We start from the raw sequence: 25,144 nt of genomic DNA on the forward strand, positions 1-25,144 counted from the left end.
AGGAAAATATTTATARCTACCATCTATCAAAAGTATATTAAGATCACTCAGTATATTGAAGTACTAAGACTCTTTTCATTTTTAAACAGCAAGAGCTTTATGGAATTATGAGACTTCGTGCAGGAAATAAGCAATATTTTACAAAGCTGATGGCAATAGTCCTTTGAACACAATTTGGAAGGAAAAAAAGCAAACACACACACACACACACACACACACACTCTTAAGGCTGAAACACTCTACAAAAATAAATCATTTTTAAAATACTAAAACTTTACTGAAAAATATCCTGGAATATCAATTTGTTAGCTCTCCCTCTCCCTACTCAATCCCTCCAATGATTAAGTGCATTTGTGATAAAGAAAAACTCTACTCCTCCACACTTTCCAAATCTTCTTTAATTCAGTGGATTCTGTCATGTAAATGGACTCTACAAATTTTCCTCCAGAACACTAAAAGTAAAGTAAATTAAGTACCACCTCAAGTGGTCCCGCACCACCTCAAGTTTTACACCATAAAGACCATTATGTTTAAAAATGGTAACAAATCTATTAAAAGTAATCTGCAAATTACAATATAATTTAAAGTCTAGCAATGTGAATTTACCAATAAACTGACAAGTTGAATGAGTATTTTCATCCCAGTGCAAGATTCACAAATCCATAAGGGAGTGCTCAAACCAGCCAGGCTGCCTCTCTTTCTAATGCACCACCATCCAGATCAGTTTTAAACATGAAAGGTTCTGAAACTATTGCAATATTACCCAAAACATTCAAGCTCTTGGTTCTTGAGGTGACATAATCAATAATGAATTTGGGAGAGAAGGAACTGAACTTTATCTCAGCACACTAACAAAAAGTGTGTGTACGGGTATGTTTCTGACTCAGATGAGGAAATTAAGATCAGAATTAATACAAATTACATCCCTGATGAATAAAAAAATACCATTTTTAGGGTTTTTGTAGCAGACATCGTGCAAGAACCTACACTCATGCCTTCTCTTAAACAAAGTATGGGAACATTTCRGTATTTGGAGTGATGCTTCTGCTCTGCAAAGTGCAGACTAACTTCACTCATTCATCACTAACTCCAGCATACCAACCATCTACACCACATTTCCCCTCTCCACTAACCCCTACAGCAAGAACACTTGCCCATTTTCATCCCTCTTATTCATACYTCTAAAATTGTCATTCCAGAAATGTTAAAAGTGACTATTCAAATTCAGAAATCTGTTTAAATATTCAAGGAAGAAGGTATAAGGAGATGCATTACCAGACTCCAGTGCTTTCCATGAACGAGACTAAGAGCAGCAGAGTGCACGGCAAGATGAGATGAAGCTCCCACAGGCCGGAGGGTGGAGAGCACATACATCATTTATAATGTGCTAAAATATCTCTTATTTATTTGAGACAATACATTTGCAATTCACCTTTAAACTCTTTCACTAATCGCATTCCGGATCTTCATCAGGCTTATGTATGCTAACTAGTTCTACAACAGGAGAAAACCAGATAAATGCAGCTTTCTTTTGGATTAGCCATGAGCAGCTAAGACGCTACAAAGAAGTCACTATCGAAAAGGAATTACGGACAAGGGGACTGAAAAGCCCCCTCATCCACAATTCCAGGGTGTGAAGTCTCAAACAAATAAATTAAGGAATGTTATTCTACTTGCATGCAAAGTGCTCTGCAATTTGCATAAGGCGTGCTAGGCTAGGTGTGCCATTCTAAATTCCTAAATTCTTACAGTTCACTGGTGGCATTTTATATAAAAAATATTGCAAAGCATTTAATCAAATCCTCACATAATGGTCTCCACAAATACTACTTGCTGCAATGCTTGTAACTTAAGATTAACAAATTATTTTTTCAATACTTGTTTCATATCAGCACTTCTCTCAGCAAGTCACTCATTACATTACACAGCAACTGAGTCACTAGGAGGCTCTTATTGTGACCTCTCACCCACGAGCAACTTCCATTTTACTGAAGTATTTTAAAGTGCATAAGGAATTTTCCTCATAGTTGCCTGTTATTTCATTTATATTCCAATTAACAATTTTCCATTGAATAAAGTCTGTAAATACAGATCATTGTTAAAATGCTCGTTTTCAAATAACCTGCTATAATTTGAGTGCCTAATGCAGAAAGTCTTATCCTAGAAACCTGGTTTATATAGTGCTTTCAAACTTACAAACTCTAGGCACTTCATCTTCGGATTGCTGAGGGTAACTGGTTTTACTCTCCYAGATAAGCAACACTGATTCTTAGAAAAACAAAACAAAACACAACACACGCAAAGCAAGCAGTTGAGAACTCAGACTACAGGTAATGTATACAGGCAAATAAATTAAAAATACAATGTATTCAATTCTGTTTAATTATAAATATTTCTAATACATTTTTTTTACTATTGTAACTTCCAAATATGTCTCTAGCAAAGACCATTTCTGGCAATACAGCCTATTAAAAGTATAAAAAGCCAAAATGCCAGGTAAAGTCCTGTCATAAATATCTCCCAGATTACATCTGAAGATATTTACAAATAAGAAACAAAAATATGCTCTTAGGGGAAAAAAAAGGAAAAAATTAACAGAGGAAGTTCACTGAAATTTCTATGCAATAATTTCTTCACAGTAACTCATCATATTCTGGCTAGTCACACAGAGTTGGATCCATTAAGGAAGAAAAAAGCAAAAAAATTCTTTTGAAGTGCTGTTGTGAACTGCCACAGGGACAAAAAAGCAGATTTCCAGGTCATGGTACTTGAGAAAAGGCCAGTGCCCACTAGAAGGAACTTATCTAAGAGAAAAGAAAAACTGTGAAACAACTACATAGTTGGAAAATAACAACTAATTTAAAGTTGGCAGGTTCCACTGGAACAAAGTCTTCCTAACTAATCTTAATATCTCCCAAGAACCTTTAATGATATCTTGAAAGAAGCTAACGAAGTGCAAACTGATTGCAGAGGGACACAAGGGAAAACTAAGCGTGTTCTCTATCTTCAGGCAGTAACATTTGCCTAACTGAACCTCAAGTCTCAAGTTCTGCATTGCAGTAAATTCACGCAGACAGATTCTCTTGTGGAAATTAAATAAAGTAGCTTTTTGAAATTGATTTTGCCATAGAAATATTTGCCTGCGAGCCTCATGTTCTCCCGGACAGAGCGCTAAGGGAGCGGGCAGCCCACAGGCAGGGTAAGCGAGGTATGTGCTGCGCTCACTCCAGTCTTGGAAGCTCTTCGTCCCTTCTCACAACTTCTTTCCCAAATGGTGGCAACCTAAAGGCTTCTTCCATCAGGTCTATAGTATTTCCAAATCCACATGACGAACATCAGGATTTCGTTGCTGCGGAGAATAAAGACGAATATATATTTTTATGAAAAGTGTTCAAACACATATTTGCACGTGCATACAAATGATGGATTTCTAGCATAATATTACAAGCTAAATAACAAATTCCAATTTCTGGTAACATAAGGACTATTTTAAAATGAAATATAACTTCAATAAGCATATCCCATACCATAAGCCATCTAGAGGACTAAGTCTCAATTTATTTGACAAATACCTTTCAACTTCACAGCTAAATTAGTTCTTATGCATTAAAAACCATGAAGCAGCTCTTTTGATTTAACAAGACAATTAGTTTTTATATAAGACTGTCCAAATAAAAGTTTTAAGAAAAGTTTTATCAGGCAGGCACTTCCCTGAATACTGGATAACTGCCGAAATCATTTGTTCCATGGCACTGGAGCTATTTACAAAGATGCAAAATATTGTTTCTGCTAAGAAATAGACATCTTTTGATATGGCAGAAATGTTATGGTCATTACACGGGCTGTACAACCCATGTGATGTTTTAAGTCACTGACTTCAACATCATCTAGCATGGAGATCTGAGCAGCATATTTAGTGAAGCACATTCAACAGCAACASACCACTGAAATCCCTAGAAATCCCCAGAAAAAGGGGAAATCATGTCTGAAATCATCAGCCACGAGCCTGTTGCTTACAAACTATGAAGAACTAGATCTCCCGATACAACTATACTCAAAAACATTTCATTTTTAAACAGCATCACTCTGGGGAGATGAAATTAAGGGCTGAATATTTTTCAAAGATTCTACACTACAGCCAAGGTCAGTCTCTTGAGCGGTGTCTCCTGATGAAGGCTAAAGGCAGTCACGGGAGGGCGGCATTTGTCTGGCAATCAGGACGCTTCAGCTCTGTTTGCACCCTGGAAAATCCTACAGAACTGACCTCAACCGGTGAAAATGTTTGTTAGACCACATGCCTTGCAGCTCCACGTAAGGAAAATGCTTAATCGTATAAGARCAAGGCAATGAATTCCGTATTTTTGTAAAGAAATATAAAACTGGAATGCCTACTACGGAAAAGTATAAAAATACATGAATGTTTTCGTCAACAACTTTTTGTGAGGTTTAGCATCCTCAGGTGATGCAGTGTTGTTCACTTGGCTGGTCAAACACAAGAAGGCAGGGACATGAAGAACATCCRTGTTGGTTTCACCTACACAGGACACACACCTGTTTGCTGATGCTCAAACTTAATTTCAGGTTTGGTTTGACATTGGTTTGGGGATCTAAAATTGCACTCAGAAGCAGAGAACACAAAAAATCTCCTATTTCTCCAGTTCTGCTCAGAACTAGTACACAGGTACCTGCACAGGACCACACTCACATATAGTCACAGCTGGGTCTCTGTGCAGATGATATAAAACAAGAATTTCCAAGGACTGAGACAAATAATATGTTAAACATCACTAAAAAAATATGATATTCTGTTAAAAAGAGTACTCAAAACAAAACTGCCTCTTTACCATATGCAAAGAACATACAATGAGAAAACGAATGCAAGCCAACCATTCTAACTATCCACAGCTAATTCTCAGATTAAGATTTTAACAGCGATATAATAATTAGAAATTAAAAATGGTCACAATCCTCTGTTTATTTAATACATTTAAAAGACATTAGAGAATAAACGCTCCCTAGAAAARAGCTAAATCTTACCTTTAGGTCTTTCTCAAGTCTGTCTACCTCAGCTCCCAATGTATCGATGATATTCTCACCATGCTTTAGCATGAAGGCTTCCAGCTCTTCAAGAGTCTTCACTTGTTGAATTTCCTAGCAAGATATAAAACTTAAGCTGAGATGGAGAAGAAAGGAACCCAAGAATCAAGCTGTCTAGAAGCTGTTTACACTACAGCATCTTGGTYATAGGGTTAAGTGGTAAAGCTGCAGTCTGAGACAAACAGGTTACTGCTAACAGACAGCACAAGCGCTAAATAATCATTTCTTTTTGCATACACAATTAGAAAATTCATTTTTTTCACATTTCTCTAACAGTGAAAAGAAAAAGAACATAACTGAGCGAGCTTAAAAATCTTCCAACTAAGCWAGAATTATAATCAGGGCAAGCCTATCAAGCTAAAGAAACAAGATTAACCTGAATGAGTGCATTCCAAGAAATATTTCACAACTCTGGAAAGAGGCAATGTTGATATCAACACAAGATAACCTATTTATGTATATATATAAATATTTCAAAAGGCAAGTATTATGTCTGTTCTTRACCATGGATGGATGAGTCCTGATGACCATCCTTCAGACAGGGTCTCACAGCAGACAAATGGTTACCAGGTGGAGATTCCACAAGATGCTGTCATATCTACTTTCCATTTTGAAAATGTTTATGAAGAGTAACAAAGTAAACAATATTGTAGCTACAAAAGTAAATGTATATAAGCCGCAGTTACTGGTAAAATTACATTCAAACTATATTKAAAACAGAGTCATACTCTTACTTAAGTTTGTTTAATTGTTAGCTGCCACTAAGTTACGTGACACAAGCAATCCATATTGAAGCTCAGTTTGAATGGCAGGATCTGTAAACCATAACACTGCATCTTCACTACCCAAGGAGATTGCCTCTGCCAAAACAGAGGCGACACGCTTCCAATTTCAACTAGACAGCATACATATTAATATATATTTATCGGAAAAAAATACGTTCCTACCAAAATGATCTCACACAAGCCTGTATTTTCTAAGARAAGGTTGAATTAAAACCTGCCTTCCTTCTAACCCAGGCCTTACTCAACCCCGAAGCACAGCAGCACAGAGCATGATAGCAGAGATATTTTACACATGGACAGTAAGCAAAAACCTCTGCAATCCTTCAAAATGAAGAGTGGAATATATCCCACCTGATGGAAAAACTTGCTTTGAACATAAYGGAATTGGGAAAGAAAAATCAAAACGCTGAAAATTGCAAAAACCCTTTATGAAACATACTTGTAGCARCTGTTCAATGTCTTGTTTTTCCAGGTAGGAACGAGTAACAACCCGTCCATCAAAATCTACTTCTGCCTTGAATCTCACTTTGCTCATTCCCATGTCTGTGGCTTTAACGTCATGAATTGCTCTGAAACACACAATATTTGAAGAATGTAAAACAACTGGGTAGTTTTAGAAGCCCACAGCCTTTGACTAACAAATCCTTACTATGTCACCACACTCTCACATTAAATACAGATTTTTATTTAGCTGGTTACATATTTCCACAGGTAACTGCTCAGCCAACACAGGTATCCCCCCACATCTATATTTAACTGAATTTGGTAAGAAAACAAAATTAAAAAGACATGGCAGATTTTGAAGTCAACTAATAGTTAAAAAAAAAAAAAAAACATACAAATACGTGTCACCATAAAACAAAAAAAGAAAATTTTCATAATTCTGAATTCAACAGTCTACTTATTTGTTTTTGCACACATTTTCCTTGCTTTCTCCTACAGCAGAACATAATGATAATTTCTTCCAGACTAAGAAATATATACATGCAATTATTTTAAAATCTAGTAATTTCTAATAAAATCTAGTTGAGAAAACACCTAAGTCTTACAAGTCCACAGGTAAATTGATCAAAATGTAAAAGCAGCCTTAGGGAGAAATACATGATGCTGAAAAGATTTCCTCATTTCYTAAGTCAAACAAAACAAAACAACACTCATATCCCCAGCCCAAGGTAGAAGTAAGAAGAAAAAAAAGGGGGGGAGTAAATATTTTTCCCCAAATATTCCTAATCTCAGTCAATGCTAATACATCTCAGTCAATGCTGTACACCACCCAGAATTCTAAGATCCAGACCAAGAATCTTATTAGAAGGGTCAATTCAACTGAGCACAAAGTATCGGGGCTGCTACTAAAGACTGCACTAAAGACAAATTGAGACATTCCAAGGAATCAGGCCAAACAATGGGATGGATCATATGCAGAGAACACTCAAGACACAGCCAATACTGAAGTCAAACAGTGTAATGGAAAGTACTTGAACATGCTTCAGCTTTTAGCCTTAAGAGAAATATTCATCTAAGCAGTTTACCATCACCCACTGCAAGAAATTTTACCTTAATTCATTTTTAAAAAATTAAGTTATTTTAAAAATATTTTTCTCCAGAAGGAGATGAGCTATATCTACTCTCTGAGAAATAACTGCTGTCAACAGTGGCACATAACACTAAATATATTTTGGGATAGAAGAAACTGTAGCATTCTAGGATTCCAAGCTGGGATAAAAAGCACGGATACGCTTTGGACAGAACAGCTACGAGTCAGTGCAAAAAGCCCTGTGAACTCCATTACTCTAAAACAACCCTGCTAACATGTGCTACCATTCAAACTAACGCGTGGCCATCTCAGCAGATCCAAGTTCCTGATGAGGCAAAGTTTTAACACAGGYCTATTCCAAAACAGGAATGCAGTTTATTACAACATGCTTCCACTAGCTTCTAGTCTGAACAGCACGTCGTTCATTCCAGTTGATTTATGCTACAATATAAACCTAAATAAAGTAGGTTGCTTTTAAATCAAGGTTAATAGGGCTAATGCTAGCTAAAATAGTTCCTTAAAAAGCCTTTTAAACAAGATTCCAGAATTGTGACAGCGTATGAGTTTACTGCACTCTAAATTGTAAATGTCCAAGGAAGCAGGGAAGAGAGCACAACGTTCATTCCCACACGGGAGGGATTTGCAGAAGCCTTTACACCATAACACAACTGCAGCACTTCCCTGWCAAGTGTTACATAATTCCAGAGACTGAATATTAATATTGTAAATAAACATGTAAGCATTAATAAACTATAAAAGCAACATTACAGTATCATTTTTTGTGCTTGCACTTCAGGCATTTAGAAATACACTTGAAGTGCAGATGGCCTCCTCACTAAGCTATATGTCAATTCCCATAATTAATAAAATTTCAAATACATTCTCACAATTACTTCCACTATGGAAAAACTGACTGATAGAAGTATTTGCTTATTATATTTTCTAGCATGTAATAACTAAGTTTCTAAATTTTTAATCCAGAAGATTCCATTCTCAAAAGCAAAGGAAAAAAAAAGATCTATTTCATATACAGTTCTTGAGGAAAAAAACATTTGAAAAGAATAATTCATTTTTGTTGTTATTAAGAGATTCTTAGTTGCCCAGACTCTTACCTTACGACAGGATCACTCTCCAGTAACTCAGTAAGTCGCTGCAGTTGTTCAGGCTGAATGGATTTTCCCAGCAGGGCTTCTGTATTAGTGTAGATGAGAAAGGCTGACACAGTTCCTAACAAAGTTCCAACACCTAGAGACCCCAAGCTGTCATAATAAGTGTTTCCTAAAATAAAGAAAGTTAATTTCACAGAGCATATCTAAAACATAGCAAGTAATATAAACTTCACACCTAAAGTACATGGGTTTTTTTCTTTTTAATTCATGTTTTGGAAATTCTGTACTTCACTACTGATGAGCAAACTAAGTTGGAAGAAAATAAGCCCTAAAAATAAAGTTTTGTGTCCCTCTCCCTCACTTAGAAAATATCATGCTCTCCTGTGTTCTGTAGGACTAATAAAGTAGTCCATTCTTCTGCCAGTTACTTAGAATCTAGAATATAGATTTAACTTTATGAATATAAAATTACATACACCTAAATTAGGTAGCAGGCACAATCGAAAGTCTGTTCTTTCATTAGCAAGACACCACTGTCTTATGAAGACAATTATATCCATCATTTTGATGGATGTATAGGACAGCCTTATGTGATTCTTCTGAACAACCTAAACTTTGCAAGTATTAATCACTTTTGGAAGGCAGAACTCGCATAATGGATGTTCTAAACATGTATTCACACATATTCAGATTTGTCATGAAATTACGGATGGGATTAAAAAAATCTTTATAAAGAACAAAACCTGTAAGTAACTCATTTAAAAACCCTCAGAGAAACAAAAACTAGCACCTTTATTTTTCTAAACAACTAAATAAAGCCAACACCTACAAAGGGACGAATGCTCCCTCCCTTTGGGAAAGCTTAGCTGGGCAGCTAGAGGCAGACTTTGGCAGCTCTGAGTCATTTGTCATATAGATCATCGTACAAGTTAAGTTTGCCACATCATCTTCAGATTAAAACAACTGCTCCTGAACAAAATACCATCATTCTGTACCTGAAAGAAGAACCACTTCCTTAAATCCTCCTCACMTACACATGGAGATACATACAGCTGAATAAGGCAGCTCCAATTATGTAATCCCATTAAGACAAAAAGTAATTTACATAAATTGACAATAATAAATATAAGATTTTTTTTCTTTTTTCTTTATTTAAGAAAATACTATCTTAGTATGCTTAACAAGTCTAAAGGAAATTGGACCCACTGGTATGCAGCAGGTCTTTCAAGCTTGATCCTACCAACTACAGACACATAAAAAAAAATTATTTTCAATTTAAAATATTTTCAGATTGTAAAAAAAGGGTGAAACAAAAAAAAAAAAAAGAAATATCACACAGTAAGCAGCGATGGAATGCAACCAAACACAGTGTTACTGCATGAAGCAGCTAAAGAGCAGAAAGAAGTACAATCACAGTGGAAGAGTTCTGCATAAACTCAAGTCTGCTTTAGTAGTAAATTATCCACCATGCACTGCAAACCATACAGCAATACACTTTATAAAATGTGTGMAACAAATAAATGTCTAGTTAAGAACTGAAGAATATTTGGCATCAATTTTCAAATGTTCTGCTAACAAAAGCAATGCTCTGGGCAGGGTGAGGCAGAAAAAGTAATGCTACGACAATAAGTCTAAAGAACAGTCATATATTTAAATCACAATAAGCCAAATAAAACACRTTTTGTGTTCAGATTATGCACAAGAGAGAATGTGCATGCAGCCTCTCGCATGTTGAGGAAGAATTTACCTGTCAAAGAAGTCAGACCCATACAGGTAGCAGCCACGGCCACGCTCAGAACTGCAGCAGCATCTTCCAGCAGCACCACGTTTGTACTAGGATCACGGCTCTGCACAACTGTAGTCAACAAGAATCACACTGCTGTAGAAATCTCAGGTCTCCACCACGTACAGTACTTTATAAGCTATACTGATATCAGCAAGTGAAGAGGAAAATTTTCTATAAGCATAAAAACTGTAAAAATTGAACTTTTACATAAGCGCACACTTTAAAGCATTCATAAATATACTGAGCAAGCGTCACACAACTTGTGGAAGCATCTCTAAAATATCTGAAAATCTAATGGGGAGTTTATCCTGAAGAATGCAAAACTACTTTAGTACAAGCCTCTAACCACTGCTACCTAAATCAATGGGGTTTTTATCTATCRAGTAAAATGGATTTTTTGCTAGAATAGAAAACATGGAATAAACAGGTCAAGGGAAGCAAAAACAAAATTTTCAAAAATTAAGCAAATACAGGTAAATAAATTCTTCTTAAGATAATCACATATCTTATTGCTGTAACAACACATACCATATTGATAAAATGAGAGACCCTTGGCTCGAGCACTCCTCCGAATTTCRTTTATGGCAACAAGAAGGGTAGCTGAAACAACACCAGAGTAGTTGCTGAAAACGGTTAGAGGTAAAATAATTTATGTTTCCATTTTGAAAGAGAAAATCTTTCCTTATATCATAGTAACAGGCCCATCCGGAAAGCCCTGGCTATCAATACTTTGAATAACGGCAGGGCATAAAGCTGTATCTACACCCACTTGCACACCTCCCTACACAAGCCAAAATAGTTTATTCACTGGTAGATTAATATAAAAAAAGGCACTGTACATACATTCTCAAATTATATTATTTTTATACTTTTTACTACACAGCAGATGAGGAATGGAAAAAAGTTTTCCCCAATACAACACAACTATCAGCAACAGAGCTCCAAACTTTTATGTTGTGTAAGCAAAGATCAATTACTGTAACTACTCAGATTATACTGCCACAGAGTGAATACATAAATAGAAATATTTCTTAGCACTGCATACCTCCTTCAGACACCAATGATCCTGCTAAGATGCAGTACGCCTATATAAAAAAAAAAAAAAAAAAAAGATATCTCTTAATTATTACATTATATACATCAAACTATACAATATGTATTGCAAAACACTATTGTTTTTTCTTGAAACATTCTCAATAAAGCTGGTTGGAATTAATTGTTTTGGGACTAAAAYTGACTCAAGAAGTGCATTTCATACTTCGCCACTACTTTCTATTAAGCCCATCAAGAATTATCTATAGGTGCAGTATCAAACAAGATTTGCTTACCCAGAGAAGAGATTCGATAGGATGAGGATGGAGTAAACCCATGATCCCATGATACCAAGAAAGTCCTGCACCCATCATGAAAATTCCTACCCCGCTAATCAGAGAGGCAATATAGCGCATATTTGTGAAACCATACCTAGACAAAAACACAGAAAGTGAGTTAAAAAACAAGATCCCAGGTTCACAAACACATCTACCACCTTTGCCATGAAGTTTTCGCACATCTGGAAAAGCAGGACCATGTAACTGGGCATTTACTTTAAAAAACAGCTGCTAAATCTAACAATCAAAAAAAAATCTGAAAAAAGAGATATTTAGTATAGACAAAGATATTTTTCTAATTCTTTTTCAAACAGCTGTTTAGATAGTTGTACTAGCTCTTGTACTCCTGTGTGGTACTAGCTCTTTCTTGTACAGAAATTGTGATATTTCTTAATGTAAAAAAAAAAAAAAAATCATTCTGGAGTTTAATGAATATGTTGCATTTACATTTTACTGAAATGTTACTTCTAAAGGAAAATTCTGGCCATTGTAAGTGGCTATTCTACATATGCTATTCCTTTAAATTAACATTATAAAACATGCGACACCTTCAGGTGGTTCAGCTAACTGCACATTTCAAACACATACAGTTTTAGGAGCACAGAGAAAAGCTAAAGCAATATTAAAGTGTACATTTATTCTTTTGTTTTGTATTAACTGCTACTAAGAACCATAGGGACATTTGGAAAGCAGTAGTAGAGAAGACTATTGAGGAAGAAGGGGAAAAAAGTAATGGGAGGAGATGTAATCAATATTTAGACAAATTTAACACATTTCTTATATTACCTGATGCTCTTAAAGAAGAAAAGCTGATCTAATTCTTTAAGTCAGATATACTTTAACCTATTGCTTATAGCATGAATTACTTGTCCAGTCAAAAATGTGAAAATTAAAGTACATAATCTCCAATAAAATATCACAAAAATGAMAACTTTAGCCTTCCACAAAACTGTATGAAGGTATCAGTAAAAATCTCTATTACTGGGACAAACAAACAAAAAAGTACTTCTGTCAAATAGATCTTACTTGTATCAAATGATATAAAAGATATAAGTATCAAATGATACAAGTGATTTTGTTGCAGAAAAAAAAATAAACAGGATAGTAATATTTTAAGAACTTGATCTTCATGTAGAGAATACTTAAAATCAAAGAAATATTTAAGAACTAAGTGAATCTATCTAATAGAAATRTCCAGAATAACTTTAATGAATAATACCAATGCAAACTAAAAGCATAGCAAACCAAGTCACAAAATATAAGTACATTAAGACATTGAAATTAAAACTCCTGCAATTTGGCAGATTGCCCACTTTTCCTATCATTTCTTTTGTAAAGACAGGGCAAAAAAAAAAAAAAGAAATGACATGAAACAGAAAATTAAGAAAGAACAGGGAGAAGCACATGAAAAAAAAATCAACCTTACTCCTATATGTAAATACTAAAACCATTATTTACAGCAAAAGCTTACGGATGACTAGGGTCAGGTGTCCTTGCAGACTGACTGATGCCCAAAGCTAGTAACGCCTAAGTAGGACAAAAGGAAAAATGATCAGTTGAAATACATAGGAAACATTGACTGAAGTTGATAAAAAGATAAATAAAATCAGATGTAACTTGCTTATTTGCGTATGTGCTTTGTTTCTGATGTTATGCTACAATTCAAATATTGTTCTCAAAATCTGTCTTCCARTATCTACCTTCCACACATCCATTAAGTGCAACTGTAAGAATCATAGAATCAGGKGAGGTTCAGGTTAGACACTAGGAAGAATTTCTACATGGAAAGAGTGGTGAAGCAGTGGAACAGGCTGCCCAGGAAGTGATGGTGTCCCGTCCCTGGCAGTGTTCAAGAAACACGTAGATGAGGCGCTCAGGGACATGGTTTAGCAGGCAGGGTCTTGAAGGGTTTATGGTTGGACTCTAGTTCTTGTAGGTCTTTTCTAACCATAATGATTCTATAATCTCACAAATATCATTTACAAAGCACACTCATAATAACAACAAAAAGTTCTGCCATGCACCTGAGACTCACTCAATAAAATACAAAAATCCTCTCATTTCTCTCTGCTTCTTAAAAACCATTTAGATACTAACAATCCCCAGTAGACTGAATTACTGTTTTCAATTGTAAAATGATTACTGTTAGTATTTATCTTTAAAAAAAATCACCTGGTTGCAAGTGTCTGCTAAAGAATGTATAGCTTCTGAAAACATACTTGCAGAACCTGTGTAAACCCAAGCAAGTAGTTTGAAGAAAAAATTCAATCCATTTCTGAAAACAAAGAAAAGAAATAAGTAAGTCAGAATATTTGTCCTTTAATATTAATTTTCAGCAAAACCGGAAGCATTGCATAACCATGCATTGCCTACCAGCAAGTGATGAAAAATATCAATTCATTACAGGCTATAAGAATATATAAACTGAGGAAGCTCAAATTCAGCCCATTTTCATACGAAGAAGTAGACAGTTTACTGAACTGCATTATTTTGAAGGCTGGGAGGTAGCAATTTTTGATGAAGGAGGTAGCAACAATTCTTTCTATACCACATTCCACCCAATTACCTCAAAGTGGTTGAAATTTTTTAAATTCAGTCTCTGTCTTCCAAAATGGGAGGAATTATCGGAATTTATAGGAGGAAAATAAAAAAATAATAACAATGAATAATCTATTCAGTCTGTTATAACACTAATCTACAACTGAATCTTCCTGTTTTAAGTTTCTTTCAACTCACAGCACAGAAAGAAAATAGGATTCATGACCACTCTTGACTTATTATTTTTCTTCTTCTCAATGTTGTATTGATGGAGTTGACATTATCTGAAGGTGCAATACACTTCCAGGGCCCCGTACATTCAGATGCTTTATTTCACTCATACGATTCTGTATGAGTGCATTTCTTTTCCAAAGAAGAAACCACACTAAGAGTTTCAAGTTTCAGGTTGAGCAACATTATTCACTCATTAGTGGTGCCGGTGGGTTGGAGATAGAAAGGTAGAAACATCAAGGGTGCTATATAATAATTAATAATTAATAATAATTAATATAATAATAATAAGGGTGTGTGGTACTATATACCACGCACACTTTTTGTTTTCTGTCTAAATAGATAACTGCTTTAGCACATCCATAAAATCACCTCAGTTATGTAGGATTCCAAAGAATTTGCTTGGTTAATGTTGTTCATTCCTATGTGACCAAAGAACAATGTTCCTGCATTTCTCTAACAGGGCTTGAAAGTTTCATTCCAGGACACACAATTCCGTTAACTCCATAGCTTCTACCAGTGCAGCTAACTGTATCTTCACAGTGGATCCAAAGGTAATAGGATAAAGTATAAAAATTTAAGAAAGATTCATCTTTCTTGATTCAAAACCAGTCTCCAAAAAAGCCCATATTGAGATCAGGGCCACAAGCAAAGTCTTGTATGTCTACACTGATGGTGGCCCTTGAAAATTCAATTATATTTCTAATCTTCTAGGAATAGTTCTAGGACATTCCTAGGCTTTTAGCAACTTCACARTTGCAGACTTGTAAGAAACATATCTCATATCACAACTCATATATATACACACACACACACACACTATTGTATAAATAACACACCCTGGAAACACATACTCTCCCCATTTTTACAATAATAAAAATCTTTTTTTTTTTTCACTTGCACATACAAAATATTAACTTTTTTGCACTTACATGCAAATAGCTACCATTACCACCTTTCCTGGTCCCTTGAGAAACATAGCTGCTGTACTGGAGCGTGGCTATGTAAGGAAATAAAAGATTATGAAAATAAGTTACTAAGCTAAACAACCAAATCTTGATATTATGAAGAATCCTTTTTTTTTATTATGAAGAAWTTTTTTATTAAAAAAAGAATTATAAAGAATTATTTTTATTTAAAAAAAAAGCCTTTAGAATTACACTCTATGGCCAATGTCAAGTTATAGCCCTTGAGGCATACTAGCATACTAGTTTACACCCAAACTTTATTGCAGTTAGGTCTCATATGTTACTCCAAAAAGGATAAAMAATCAAAACAGTGTCCAGCAGGGGCCACTACAACCACAAAGAGAACAGCAAGTCGTGCAGCAAAAAGATGAAGAAATTATTCTGTTATGACAAAACACCTGGATCCAGAGGATGGGTCGGCTTAAGGGAAGGGCCGTATGCAAAATTGTTAAAACCTTGCTTCAAGAGGACGCTTCACTTTTTCTAATTAACTATATTTTTTATACTTTGCATTATGTTAAAGTGTAACAACATTGAAGTACTTTTTTACATCTTAGTTATATATTACAAGCTACAGGCAGAATCACATGTACAGATGTAAGCTGCTGAAGATGACAACTGACAAAAACTTCCCAGTGTTCTGCACTCCCACAGTTAGAACCCGTTTAACCCAGGCTAATAACATTAACCACTGCTTTACAAACAGAAATAGAGCTAGTGTATTACAGTAATGATGAACTTTATGAGATTTTCAGTTACTTGGGCTTTTGTACCTGTTTCAATTCTTTCCTTAGAAAGGCAGCCCAGCACATCTTGTGGTATTTTCCTAGACAAGAACTTTTCTTACCTTAGTATTTCCAAAAAACTCCTTGTACTCCTTCAACAGCCTTTGGTTTCTAAACAGATCTGCAGCACAAAATTATCATCATGAATACTTACTAGCAATTGCAGTAGTTTAAGGAATTCAAGATCATTTTCTTTATACAGCAGCAATCTGCTGCTTATGCCTATTATACAAAGCTTACGCTTATGCTTATTATACAATATGTTATTATACAATATGTTATGTTAAAGCTAGACACTCCTATCAAACTAAAATCTCTCTGTTGATCTCCACTCAATACATTTTCTGACTATATCATAAAGAGAGTAAAATATAAGACAGTGATAGCACTCTAAGATCTTATCAGTGATCGATAATTCCAATYTTGGCTCTTCTCAATGAAATAACATATCATCACCATCTCATGGATTTCTAACATCACATTTTGTTGTTTACCTTTGAGATATTTTAAAAATTCTATACTCACTTTCTCTGTACTCGATCTCTGCCTCTTTACGACGTTTTCTTTCTCTAGCAAGAGCCTCATGACTACCCCAAACTTCAAGAGACCTGCACAGAGTAAAACAACAGTGGTTCTATTCATACAGGYTACAACTGATAAAGCAACACACCTGTAACTCTCTTCAAGTTTGACTATATAATCACAAACTTTCCTAAAAACAGAACATCATTCTTTCTGATAACCAAAAAGTCTACTTTGGAGAATAAAAAGCTTAGGGATGAGAAGTGCACRCATAAAACACACCCTTCAGTTTTGTATTCCCCATGTAGTTGTTATAATAACGGAGACATAAAGTTTGTTGCGATAAAAATGGAAAATACAATTGACCTTTTACGCTGTAAAACTGACTTTTAAAAATACTCTCTYTCATTAATCCAATTAGATGATACAACTATTCTGCATAATAATGTTCTTACTTTGCCTCTACATCCGATCTCAGGTACACAGTGAAAGTCTCGGTGTCATCATGGGGACTTCGTCGTTTAATTTTCCTCAGCTGGTCTAAATCACTAAGGAAAACAGACAGTTTAGTGAAAGAAAACATATTATTCTGATCCTATTTTTGAGTCTAAGTAGTCTTCCACAGTTCCAGTATATTTGACAGCACAGAAAACTCAAATTGTCTACTTCAGCCAAACAGAATGGACATGCAACATGAAGCAAGTTAATTCTAGGAAGCTCGAGTGTCATTTTTATTTTCCCACAATCACAAATTCAAATCATGTCCTAAAAGTTAAAAGTTATAGTAAAAGTTAACTAAAAGTTAAAAAACACTAAAAGTTAACARAGTTATCCTCAAAACCTATACACCCAGCTCCAACTACTCATTTCTGCAAATACAGCAAAACAATAATGATTCCCAGTAAATAAGGCCTGTTGGCAGGAATGGGACATAGTAAAAGAGGGAAATCAGGTAGCAGTAGTCAGGCTAAAATGAACCTTTTTCCTTTTTTTTTTTTTTTTTCCAAGACTACAGACCTCATCTTATACACAATCTGGTAAAGGATAATGAGATTTCAATATAACATACTAGAAAATTCAAACTTCCAGGGCTCTTCCAGGGATGTTCTGCACCTCAGACCACCCTGACCCCTGCAACTCAAACAGGAGTTATTTCCCACTCCCCTCCATAACTTACTGGAGACAGACTCCCCTCCAGTTCCCCTGAAACTAAATACATGCTCACATTCATATAAATAAGATGCTTGAAGGAGACACTGCAGGCTAAGTGCAAGGTCATAATCCACTGTAATAGCAAGGAAGCAGAGCTAATTTTAYCCATTATGATCACACATTCTGCAAAAGCATTTACAGGAGTTACTGTGATAAACTATGCTACAACAGTCAATACTTTTATAGCACATACAAGCACTCACAACTTAAAACTCCCGGATTTCCACACCACCATACCTGGATTTAAGACAGAACTCATTTATTGCTCTGACTCCAGTGATGAAGTTATTCTGTGTATATTTTGGTCCATATTCTCTCTTTTTAAGGACTGCTTTCACTTAAAAACAGAAAGAGATAAGCAGTTAAGTCATTCAAAAGACTACAGTAAAAACTTGAAAAGGCAATTCAATCTACTATCAAATCATGGTACCTCTAAGTGAAGAACTGGGATGGAAGACTTAAAATGAAGAAAAAAGAATGTCCTTGACAGTGGAAATAAATAAAAGGACTCCTCCAGCAGTGCAAAGAATGTCATTTTTAAGCTGAAAATGTTGCTTGCAAACAAAGTTTTAGTTCAAGGCCCTTGAATACCTCACACACCTACTGCTGCTGTCAGCTACCTCTCCAACCAAATGTCAGAAATGTTTTTGACTTCTAGAACAGCATTCATGTATGGCAGCTTGGAAACGCTTGCTCTGACAAGCACAATGGCATCTTAGAACTCCAGGGTTGTTTTTTCAGTACTTAAACAATTTCTGAATTCTTCTGCAGAGAAGAATTTTGATTCGCAGATCACATGAAGAACTCAGATTGGCTGCATGAATGTTTTTTCCTCAACTCTTACTTTCAAAACAGTCACACAATATTGAATATTCATAACAATTAAAATATACATGCTTTATTTATCTACAAAAGTTAGTCTTACCACACCAGATTTTTCTGTACAAGAAATAAAAGATTAACAGACTAACTTAAAAATAGGATGAGGAATTGCTCATGCCTTTGTTGCCTCCTTGTCTATACATACACAAAGCTTTAATTCATTTTCTAGTTTAACTCACTAATTTACTTTGGTTAAAAAAAGTTAAGATTAATAGAAAAAAAAAGTTAAAATAGCCGAAGAATGCAATATGAAAGAACTGACAATATCAAAAAACAGACAGCTCAAATTCTGCAGACAAAAAGATTCAGAGAGACTTCCTACCACAGGAGCTAARGGAGATACTCCTTCCTATTTAGTTCAAAACATCTCCTTGAGTTATAAGACACTTACAGAAGTAAATCTGCATTTAAAGATCTCAAGAACAATTTTTCACAGAATTCTGGTAATTTCTTATTTCTGAGTATTGAAAGCTTCAAGGCAACAGACATTGCCTAACACTCAACACCCCATGAACGTAACAAATAGCGGCATTTAGCAAGATAAYCTGATTTCTGTCATCCAGTTTGAACTTAAACAATTGTTTTCGAAGTATTTGARCAAACATATTCAACCCACAATATCCTGAAGTAAAAAGTGCCCCCCCCCCCCAAAAAAAAGATATTTCATAAAAATAGTTCATCATTCACTAAGGTAAAAACTGTATGAACATTCTTTAAATAGGAAAAATATACCCCTCTTTTTCTTATTTTAAACATCCATATATATCTGAGGTGTCCTAACCTTACCAAATATTAACTGGTGGATTTATTGAACACTTCCTAATCCATTTTTCAGAAATGTAAGTAAGTTTCACTGAACAAAAATACTGTTAATACTATTTAACATAGTAGGAGATCTCAACAGTCCTACCCGAAAGTTCAAACATAAAAGTATATCCATTTCCATTATATAGACAAAAGCAAATACAARATAATGTAATTACAACACCTTAAACCACACAGATTAGGATTAGTATTCCTTGAAAATTATTATTTTAGCAATACTTGGAGCAATAAGTGTCTAAATCACAATGGTTTCTGAAGATTTGAATTTTTCTTTCTAAATACAATCAAAAATTTTGATACAAACACTCTTGCCTATGTGTCCATAATGTAGAAACAGACAAAAAGCCCTTTTCCCTAGAAGATGTATCTATTTTTACAATTACTTCACAGTCTTACGTTATCTAATTTCTCCTAATTGCCTGTGTGCTGCCCTTAGACACCTACATTTTAAGGACAGCAGACCCAAAGAAATCGATGTAAAGGATGCAGACAAAGACGTAAAAATAAATCCAGGAAGACACTGACATCAGCTTGTTAGTTACATGTACCGTTATTTGATGTTTCTTTTAAATGGAAAAGAGGCAGGAAAGGAATTTGACACAACTTAGAGCTTGATGAATCATGAGCAGAGGCTCAGATTTGAAGCCATTGCAAAGATTTTTTTTTTTTTTTCAGTAAGGAATTTAAAGGAAAATGAACATTTCTATTCTGGTGGATTTCTTCCCCACAGATACGATGCTAGAAGCAATTGCATGCAGGAGTTTTTAAAGGATTACTCCCACAAGAAGATAATAGAAATTAAAATTACAGATGGAAAGAAACCAAGTCATGATAAATCAAGAAACACAAATTTATCCTCTTCTTTTATCCATTTCTATGTTTTTAAATAATGTAGCTGAAGACATAAAAGTCTGTATTTATTGCAGGCCCGAATGGAAACCTTACAGGGCTCTGATTAGGTCGCCGGAATATATTTAGAAGCAACACTGATTAGATTAACTCAGCAATAAGAAGGAAGATGGAAAGACTTAGAAGGAGGAGTAGGGGAAGAGCAAGTGTTCAGTTTGGCCCCACCAGCCCRAGATGGTGAACGGACATGGTTAAAAAGATGCAAGGCGGACGGGCTTTGCTAACACATGGGAAGGCAAATTAGTCTTCCCATAATCAGTTTAAAGAAATAATTAAAAGACAATCATTGTAGGGTAAACAGTTAGGGGATTAGTGCTATACTTTCTTTTTTTTAAAGAGAGAGAGACATTTTAAAACAAAATTGACTCACAAATGTTTCTTAAAAACTGAGTCATGTAATTTTTTATTTAATCAAAGTAACTGGTTAATAGCAGACAGCAGTGAAATTACGACACAGGAAGTAGTTCTTTACCTTTCACTTGAATTGGCTCTTTCAGAAAAGATTGCTTTTGACCTGCACTGACGGCATCTTGTCCTGTAAAATAAAAATAAAAGTTATTGCCTGTATGGAGATATCTATTTTTTTAAGAGTTTGTTTGGCAAGACAAAAATCACAATACAGCTTAATAGAGCTTTCCATCATGACAATTAACAAATTTTATACTAGATCTTCAACATTTAAAACACATGAAACACGAGAGTTAAATAATAAGACATTTAACTTTGCATGGATGACTAAATTTCTAACAACTTGCAAAACAGTGCAAATCTGCAACATGTTACAGAAAGACCCAGAAATTAAATAAAACAGCAGACCAAAGTATGCATTTGTAGTGTGGAAGAATATTTAGATGAATAAGCATAATGCATCCTGTGCAGTTTGTGACAGATCATCACCACAAATTCATACACTTTTTAATATGCAATTCAATTATGAGAAGTTGAAGCTTAAGATACATCTGTAAATAATATCACAAACTGGAATTATTTCTAAACTAAAGAATTTTTTTTTTTAATTTGAGGTTGTGATCAATAAAACATGCACACTTATTTTTTACAGAAAACATAAAAATGTTTAAAATATCATGAAGTAAATTTTCATATGTGGAAATTCTTGTATTTCAGCAATTTATTTGAGATTTTTAATCACAAACTAGAAATGCCACTAATTCAGACAAATGTTGCATGTTGGTTTAATGCCTATCACCAGAGCCTTCAGAACAGAAACCTTAYGATTCTAGTATCTAGAACCAACACACTCCTCCTTTTGTGCTCTAACACTGGGGGTTTGCCAAGCACCTGCAGTCATTAACAAAGCTAACCTTGCTGAGAACGATACTCATAACTTGAGGATTCTTCAAGTACATTTGTGTTGCCTAATGTGGTACGTTTAGCTTAACAGGTGATGTGATCTACTCATCAGCCTCATAGTCTTGTAAGGTTACGGTACAAAACTACATTTCTCACTGGGCAATTAGCAATGACTGTAAAAGCAACTGAGAATTAACAGTACTGACCATAAAAAAATGCACATGCTTTGAAAATTATAAGAGTAACAAAAACACTTACAAAATTTATGAAATTAATTTTACCATGCAGCAAAAAAAAGGCTGAACTATAAACAATCTGTCTTTCCAAAACAGTCATCCTGATCAGCTATTGTTTGACTTGAACAGTCAAAAAACAACAAAAAATCTTTTTTTTTAAGAAAAAAACTTTTTCTTTTCTATTCACTTTTTAGCAAGTTTAAAGTATTTGTCAGTACAATTATCATTCTTCACAACAACAGACCTCAACCAAGATGGCTTAGGAAAAAAAAAGTGTGAAAATGTGACAAGTCATTGTCACATGTCAAAATGTGACAAGTCCAGCATTTCAGAAACTCTGTATGCAACCTCACCAAAACATATCAGACCAACTCCATTTAACATAAGGTTAAGTCATAAAGTTTCAGAGAAAAAAAAGTCATAGATCAAATACCAAGATTTATATCTAAGCACTGAGATCACATTAAGTTCCTGTTGGTATTTTACTACCTTGGCCTAGAGGCTAGAAGGAAAAAAATATCCTCCCATGTAAAGCGTGGGCACCATAAAATTCATTCCAAAGCAAAGGTGAAAGCAACAGTTCATCTGTCCCTGATATCTCTGCAGGTCCATGCAGGCTTGCAAGTGTCCCCGGCCACCAGCACCAAGCAGCCCCGATGGCAGCTGCTGCCCTGGTGGCCCCGAGCATCATGAAGAGCAGTGTCCTCAGGACGGGGCTCGGGATCGGCCTGCTCATCTACCCCAGCACTAACTCCCCAAAATGAGGAAAACCAGCAAACCCCATCACGAATGACACACAGGAGAGGATAATTCCAGAAGGATGAGAAAAGGTGGGAACACTGCTCTAGTGACCGCTTTAAAGGACRCTGTCCGGTAACTGTATATTCTTAACCTTGGAAATATCAACTATTACAAATTACTCTGYAGTCTCTATATAACTGGGCAGATGTCTCTGCTAGATTCTCCCTCCAGCAGCCACTGTCAGCTAAAGACTTTCTAAGTTTCTCGTATTTTTTTTATGCTTCTAAGAAACATAAACAGTGTCAGTGAATATGCTCCTCTGAATTTCAACTGCATCTCYGAAACAGTATCTCTTTCTAGAAACAATATCTGTCAGAATTACAGCAAAATTTAATACCTACCTTTGCACTTCCAACATTTTTTATCTACCTTATACTTCCAAACTACTTTTGCACAGAAAAGTAACTCTCCGGTGATTACTTTTGCTAGCTTTTAAAGACTGCTTGCACAAAGACCTATGTGCAAGAACTAATACCTGCTAACCTACCTAATAACAGAGAAGATTGTTTTAATTTAATGAGCCATTCAGTTTTAAAGAGACGCACTCTGTACCATCAGCGCCAATTCCATACTGTAAAATTAAACCCTACATTTAAAGGCATGTCATTCCTCCCTACTTATACATTTGACATTTACACATGTCATGTTCAGAAGTCACAAAGATTGAAAGTTCTGAAGCTGCACTGTGAAAGAGAAAAAAATGCATCTATTGTTACTTAAGTTTTTACATTTAGATTAATAAAACACTCTTTACTTTAGCCTTAGCCCAGTGAAAACCAAAGCACAGACAGACCTGTTGCACCTTTGGGCACAGTGTCTTGAGCGCTTGACACATTTGTATCCTCTGATCCGAGATCTTTTTTCTGACCGTTAGAGGTGTAAACTCTCACTTGGCTCATGAGCTGCACAGGCAGACGATTGCAAGGAAGAASGTAAGAAAGACTCCCACTTTTCACTGAAGTCTGCCATCCTAAGAGAGAAAAGGGGGAAAAAAATGTTTGTTTCAGATAAATCACTTTCAAAGGAAAAAGAAGTGATTGACTGAAAGTGACTGAAGTCCATTGATTCAAAAAAAACAAACTACCAYGCGTAACTATCAGCCAGGGCTAAAACTGCATTTCATGCTGCATATGCTCCAATTAATTCTTTACTGCAGAGCACGATTTAAGATCAATTTACTAAAACGGTAACTTACAAAAATACACCACACTTTGTAAAATGTCTTACGCAGAACAATCTCAGGTCTCTATACCACCTTTATGAGTTACAATATAAAGTTGTAAGAAGTCAATCAAGGCACCAGCCTTGCTAGGCAGCRCCTAGTCTTAGTTGGCTGTGGAGGGCAGAGCCGCATGCGGATTTGGCCAGCGGGAGCTAGCGAGAGGTTTCCTTCAGGCACGTACACTTGTGCAGGGCCTGCAAACCTGAATTTCCAGCCTGAAACGCCGCATTRCTCTGGAAAGCGCGAATTAAAAGAGTCAGCAAACCCAAAAGGTCAAACAACGCTGGTGAATGAGGTCAGGTGAGGGGGGTTCGGTAAGGCCGCGTACTGCACAGGGGCGCCCGGCGCGGCGGCCGCAGGGCGCGTGGGGCCGGTCCCGGCCTCCGTGGGGACCAGGCCCGTGGGGAGAGGCGCGAGGGGCTCCGGGGCGCAGACGCCCCGCGGAGCAGCCAGGGGCCCGGCAGGCCGCCCCGCGCCGGAGGCGGCTGTAAATACGGGCACGGATCGGTCCGTGCTGGCTCCCGAGCTGCGCTGGGGGTGCAGGAGCAGCTGGAAACGGAAACCTAATTAATCACCTAATTAATCAGCACACTCAGCAGCCCGGCACAGGGCACGTACGCAGGGCGCAGGATTCAGGTGTTCACTGCAGCTTGGCTACCAGTGCTGGTACGAAGAGGCACAAGGGCCGACACAAGTGCAACATCGTGGGATCCTGGGCCTAGGGAAAGGGCCGGGGCTTTGCAAACGGATAAACCCCCCCCCCAGGTGCCCGTTTCCTTCCTCGCTCATCACCACCCTCCCCTCTAACGCAAACGCTTTAAGTAACGTTATGCAAGGGCCTGGCAGGGYTCGGGCCGAGGCCTCCAAAACCCAAAGGCCGCGCGGGGCAGGGGCCCGCTCCCGGCGGCGGCCGGGCACGACGGCCACGCGAGGGCAGCGGGACGGGCCGCGCGGCTCCCACTCACCGTGGCCGGCGCGCGCCGCCCGGCAGCGCACGTAGAGGCGGTAGAGGCCGCGGCGC

At 36.3% G+C, this 25,144-nt stretch overlaps 1 protein-coding gene across 1 annotated transcript; it reads right to left on the bottom strand.

Annotated features, from left to right (window-relative positions):
- Nucleotides 1–693: 693 nt before the first annotated feature.
- On the bottom strand, nucleotides 694–25,136 carry SLC30A9 (solute carrier family 30 member 9). Its single transcript, XM_026037597.1, has 18 exons — nucleotides 25,089–25,136; nucleotides 23,695–23,871; nucleotides 21,026–21,088; nucleotides 18,175–18,274; nucleotides 17,181–17,273; nucleotides 16,729–16,811; nucleotides 16,266–16,324; nucleotides 15,383–15,450; nucleotides 13,854–13,956; nucleotides 13,153–13,208; nucleotides 11,640–11,775; nucleotides 11,357–11,396; nucleotides 10,840–10,911; nucleotides 10,273–10,380; nucleotides 8,529–8,694; nucleotides 6,322–6,451; nucleotides 5,038–5,151; nucleotides 694–3,349 (listed from the first exon to the last, which is right to left on the bottom strand). Exons 2-18 carry the CDS (start codon nucleotides 23,798–23,800, stop codon nucleotides 3,305–3,307), a joined length of 1,542 nt encoding a protein of 513 aa, XP_025893382.1. The 5' UTR covers nucleotides 23,801–23,871; nucleotides 25,089–25,136; the 3' UTR covers nucleotides 694–3,304.
- Nucleotides 25,137–25,144: the final 8 nt, after the last annotated feature.

This window comes from Nothoprocta perdicaria, unplaced genomic scaffold (assembly GCF_003342845.1).
Source record: "Nothoprocta perdicaria isolate Ctin4 unplaced genomic scaffold, notPer1 scaffold_2, whole genome shotgun sequence".
NCBI classification, from domain to species: domain Eukaryota; kingdom Metazoa; phylum Chordata; class Aves; order Tinamiformes; family Tinamidae; genus Nothoprocta; species Nothoprocta perdicaria.